Below are 6,000 nucleotides of genomic sequence, written 5' to 3'. Positions count from 1 at the left end.
AGCCCAATTGGGCGGGAAACAGCCCAATCTGGCAACACTGGAGACAGCCAGAAGTGTGTTTGTTTTGGGAGAAGTTGCACATGCTCCGTATGGAAGGGCGCTCAAGTGACGTAATGGCTGATTAGTCATGTGACCAGCAAATCAGCCGATCACATTTTTTTTGTAAGCAGATCAGCTTTTTAATTACAGGACAGAAATTTGTTTGTAAACGTAAGCAGTATTCAACATGCCCGCACAATGATATGGTCAAATTAATTAATATACATGGCACCTAAGATACTTCAGGCTCGTACTTTTCTTGGATCCATGTGACGTCGGGTGAATGCCCCTTTACAGTAAGCGGCATACACACACAAAGCTAGCTTTTCGCTTGCTCGCCTACTCGACACTCTTTCATGGAACGTTCGCTGAAAGTTCTCGCGGCTGTAACTGCCAGTGAACAAGCGAAAAGTACCGAACTCTGCATTCCAATTGGTTACTCACTTACTCGCCTCGCTCGAAGATAAAATATTTTCCGGATCCGCTCACATCGCATTGCTTGTACTTTACTCTCCTGCGAGTCTTGCTGGAACACATTGACATTATATTGACTTAATTCGCTGAGCGAGTAACTTGTAGCGACGTGTGTGTACGGCCCTTCAGGAGACCTTCAGTAAGGAGACCTTTGGAGATGTAGCAACCCAATGTGAGTAGGCTACCGGATGTGGATACCGGATATCCGGGCGTGTATTTACGTCAATTTAACCTCAGCTACTTAATTTCGGTTGTGTATTTATGACAGATTAACCTCAGCTACTTGATTTCAGTCCGATTTGAGTCTGACCAAAGATGGAAGGGACATGGGTGCCGTGCGTGAAGAGCCCACAGTACATCGCCGGTTCAGCGACACCAGAGGTCCTTGATCTCCCAATCAAAAGAATAGGCCTGTGACCAATAAAATCAAAATAATAAATATAACTGAAAATATAACTGAAAACCTAATTGATTTGGGTGTGAAAATTAAACTGTCTCAACCGGGGCACCTTTGATTTGGGTGTGAAAATTAATTAATTATTGAAGGGACAGACCACGACACTTTACCCGGTCTAAATGTAGCAAATGCGCGCGCATACAACTAATTTCTCTCCCATCTCTTTGCTCATCAAGCCCCCGATCTCCAAAAAGACATGAGCACTCTGGATACCTGTTTACACGAGGTGTTTAAATAATGTGATGCACGTTCTTCATGACATGGCATGGTTTGGCCACCCTAAATTCAACATGACTGTATTCGCACATATCGTACATCCATGAGGCAATTGTCACCCTTAATGTGCAAGTATTAGATATGAAAATATCCTCCCGTGGTGGTGTGGTGGATATTTGCGGTGGGGGCCAAGTTGTTATGGTAGGCTACAATCATATTATAGAAGGGACAGTCATGCGACACAAACAGCGCAACTCACATTGGGTAGCTGTGGTACTGCAAAGCATTTCTGATGTTGGAAATGAATGCAAATGCATGCAAATACTCGGACGGATATCCGGGCACTCACATCCGGTAGCCTACTCACATTGGGTTACTACAGGAGACTTACGGATGAGAATAAATGGGAGTTCCCTTTCCGCTGCAGATGGCGGTAGCGCACATTTTATGCAACACCACAGAAAGAGAAGAAGAAGGATAGAACAATGCCCCCTTTGGAAACCAAACATTGAGTGGGCAGAGTTTGACTTATCTTACTCTAATAGATGAATGTTGGGCATACTGTAATACCTAACTTCCTCCCTCAAGCATGTCCCATTAGCCTGGCGACGGCATCCACGTACTCCACCCAAAGATTTTTAGCTCATTCAAAAAGTCGAGAATCCCCAGAAAGCCGACCTAAAACCTCGGGAAAGTGGGAGTGAACATTTGGTGACGCAATGTCAGATCGATAATTATCGAGGTTGATCTCTGGCGGAAGTATAGAACAACGAGTTCCCGAGCTTGTGTTTTGTGTGACGACACACGCATCATCAACATGGCGCCCATGCATGGAACTAGCATGTAAACAGTATCATAAATGCTAAAATATCATCTTGTAATCACTATCAACAACACCAGTTGATGTCATTCAATTGCAGATGTACATACAGTATGTCAGTAATGCTGGTCTCTGACTGTTTGATTTAGTCTACTTAAGCTAAAATGATATGTCGTGGGTGTGGAGGCTCAAGGTGAGGTGAAAAAAAGAAAAGAGAACCAAAACAAAACACGCATGAATCCCGATTGTTCTGGCATCAGTGGCGTTCATGCGCCAAACTCCAGAACTCGATTGTCATGTGAGCAGTGTCGTCAGCTGTCTCGAGAGGTCCCGAGCTGGTGAAGGCGCCATTTGGCTCCGCACATCGTCTGGCAAAAGCCTCGAGCTCGGTTCTCTCAGTGTTTCGCCAATAAGCAAACAGTTGAGAGTGGTGACGTAGAACTCACCCGCGAGCTCCGTTACTGATTGGTTAAGGTAACTATATTCACACTTTCGTTTTATTATTTGTATGCTTTTGCGACGCTATAACGTAACAGACATGCTAATAAAGCACAATATGGGTTTTAATTTTAGTTTGGAACTTCAATTAATTTAAATGATAGAGTAAGATGAGACCATCTCCCATCGTCCATGGAGATGGATTCCTCGTGGCTTTTGCCAGACTGATTGACGGAGTCAACAGTCGGCTATTCGCTCAGGCTAATGTCCCATACCTGTCCAATGGGAATGATTTTCACTGCCGTGCACGTTCCAACATTGACCAATTGAGATGTCTTTCTGTACCAAAAAAAACCTTAACCCTTCTTTGCATCTGCACTTGTTGTTCTGTATATTCCCTGTGCACTTTGTATCTGCTAGTGATGTTGGCTATGATTACTGTATGTCCTCGTTTGAAAGTCGCTTTGGTTATAAAGCGTCTGCCAAATGCAATGTAATGTAATGTAATGTAATGCAATGTACCATGCATGTGTCCAATCAGAATGTCTTTCACTGGCACGCAGGACGGCAACACGGCTCTGCATGAGGCGGCGTGGCACGGCTTTAGCCCCTGCGTCAAACTATTGGTGAAGGCCGGAGCAGACGTACACATCAAAAACAAGGTTTATGTATATACGTGCGGCAATACAACATGCAGTTTTACCACATTGCTGACAAAAATGTCTCAATTTTACAACAATTAAGTTTCCAACTCTCTCTCTCTCTCTCTCTCTCTCTCTCTCTCTCTCTCTCTCTCTCTCTCTCTCTCTCTCTCTCTCTCTCTCTCTCTCCGCTGCCAGGCAGGGAACACAGCGCTGCATCTGTCCAGTCAGAACGGCCACAACCACAGTGCTCGCTTCCTGCTGCTCGGGGGGTCCCTGCCGGACACCAAGAACCATGTTGGTTTACACACACACACACACACACACACACACACACACACACACACACACACACACACACACACACACACACACACACACACACACACACTCACGCACACACCTGCGCACACGCACACGCACACACACACGCGCGTGCGCGCATGCGCACACGTGCATGCAAGCACGCCTCTACACACACACACACACACACACACACACACACACACACACACACACACACACACACACACACACACACACACACACATACACACACACAAACACACAAACACACATATATACACACAAACACATAAACACACCACAGGGCTGCTCCACATGTAATCCACGGGTAATCCAGGGGATTTGCGCATGGCCGCATGGGGAGAATCATTTGTCAAACACACAGAAAACAAAGTTTAATGCTCCAGTGTTGAAAAAGGCCAGTGTTTGCTCAGAACACGATTCAGCAAAATATACAGGTTTTATATCAAACAATACAACTAATCCCTTGCAGCAAATTCTCTCTCTCTCTCTCTCTCTCTCTCTCTCTCTCTCTCTCTCTCTCTCTCTCTCTCTCTCTCTCTCTCTCTCTCTCTCTCTCTCTCTCTCTCTCGTTCTTTACATGTTCCTCACATCTTCTCTCTTTCTGTGTGTGTACTGTCACTGTGTGTCTGTCTTTCTCTTTCTCTCAGTTTCTCTCTCTGTCTCTCTTTCTCTCTCTCTCTCTCTCTCTCTCTCTCCCTCCCTCTGTGCATATATCTTTGTTTTCCAGCCTTATCTTATTTTACTTCTGTCTCTTATTTTCCTGTCAATCTATCCCTAACACGTACTACATATATTTGCAATCAGTCTTTCTTATCGTTCTCTCTCTCCCTCTTTTTTCCTTCTCTATTTGTCTTCTTTTTCTTGTTTTTTCCCCCCATTATCAGGTAGGTGACACATGTTTGCATGTTGCCTCTCGCTACAATCAGTTAGCCATGATCAAAGTCCTGCTCAGCACGCTCTGCTCTGTGGCAGAGAAGAATGAGGTGCGTTCCCAAGCCGCTGTGTGTCAGTGTGTGTGTGTGTGTGTGTGTGTGTGTGTGTGTGTGTGTGTGTGTGTGTGTGTGTGTGTGTGTGTGTGTGTGTGTGTGTGTGTGTGTGTGTGTGTGTGTGTGTGTGTGTGTGCATACGTACGTACGCGCGTGCGTGCGTGTATGTGTATGTTTATCAAAGCTCGATCCCACGCAATGCCTCCGAAAGACACACACAATGTCACTGTCATTGACAGAGAAACAAACAGTGCAGTACGCGCGCGCACGCACGCACACACACACCCACCCTCACACACAGTAAGCTCGATTTCAATAGGGGACGTGAAGTATGGTGGAAATGAGATGATTATTTACACTGCAGCCCTCCATCGCAACTGTGCCAGTAACACACACACACACACACACACACACACACACACACACACACACACACACACACACACACACACACACACACACACACACACACACACACACACACACACACACACACACACACACACACACACACACACACACACAGGACATGAATATACTATTTACCGAAAGCTACAATCCAATTTAACTGCTGCGCGTTAGTTATTGTCTCTAGTACTGTTTGTTTGCACGGAAAGCAGTGTGGGCAGAGAGTAGCCCTTATTGTGTTCTGATCTGTTGATAAGTGTCTATATTAGAAGTCAGAGAGTTCATACACTTTGTTGATTCTGGAGGGGGAAAAAAACAAGTGAATGAATGTACGAGTCAACGAATGTGTAAATTTGTGTTTTTTTTCCTGTTCTGTTGCTAAGTGTCTTGATTAGAGGGCAGCAGAGAGTTATAATACTTTTTTTGATCCTGGAGGAAATAACGGAAGTGTTTTTTTATAAGTTGAATTGAATAAGGTTAATATTTGTTAATAATGAATGCGTACATTTTTGTTTTTACTGTGTTCTGTTCTGTTGCTAAGGGTCTTGATGAGAGGGCATGAGAGGGCATGAGGGTTCATAAACTTTGTTGATCCTGGAGGAAAAAACAGAAGTGCTTTTTTTGCTGGTAATGTGTGTGTGTGTTGAATTATATGTAATAGCCAGATTTTTGGTGCTGGTATAGGTTATGTGTTAGGGCTTGAATTAGGGTTTTCTCGAATCACTAGCCAGTCAGCATTTCTATTTCATGTTTTGTTGTTTGTATTTCTTTATCTTTACCCTGATTTGTCTAAGCTTAGCAGAAGACAGAGTGCTACTGTGAGCTACTGTGATATACGGTGTCATGAATAAGTTACTTGCCAAAGTGGACAGTGAGACTAAATCAATATCCACAGGCAAGTTGTACTGTACCTGAGTTTGGCCATTGGGCAGGTCCCAATGTCAGGCCATGGTATGTACAATGTGCACTTGTAGAGAGTTACTTGTGCACAATCCCTGGTGCCTGAACAAAAAGATTACGTATTTTTTGAAAAAAGGTTCGCACACTTCTTTGGATTTTTTCTTCTTTATGTTATTTTTTCTTCTTTTTATTCATTCAGTCATTCTGAATGAATAAAAAGAAGAAAACATAACTTAAAGAAGAAAAAATCCAAAGAAGTGTGCGAACCATGTACAATGTGTATGCCTGTGT

General features: G+C 44.0%; 1 protein-coding gene across 1 annotated transcript in view; it reads left to right on the top strand.

Annotated features, from left to right (window-relative positions):
* ankrd6a (ankyrin repeat domain 6a) overlaps positions 1–6,000 on the top strand; it is a 33,051-nt gene that overhangs the window by 12,094 nt on the left and 14,957 nt on the right. Inside the window, exons 3-5 of the mRNA XM_063223853.1 lie at positions 3,008–3,106; positions 3,284–3,382; positions 4,300–4,398. Of these exons, the coding sequence (XP_063079923.1) occupies positions 3,008–3,106; positions 3,284–3,382; positions 4,300–4,398 (297 nt within the window). The remainder of the gene's footprint in view (positions 1–3,007; positions 3,107–3,283; positions 3,383–4,299; positions 4,399–6,000) is intronic.

The sequence above is a fragment of the Engraulis encrasicolus genome, chromosome 19 (assembly GCF_034702125.1).
Source record: "Engraulis encrasicolus isolate BLACKSEA-1 chromosome 19, IST_EnEncr_1.0, whole genome shotgun sequence".
In the NCBI taxonomy this organism is placed as follows: Eukaryota; Metazoa; Chordata; class Actinopteri; order Clupeiformes; family Engraulidae; genus Engraulis; species Engraulis encrasicolus.
This window is presented reverse-complemented; position numbering and strand designations above follow the sequence as displayed.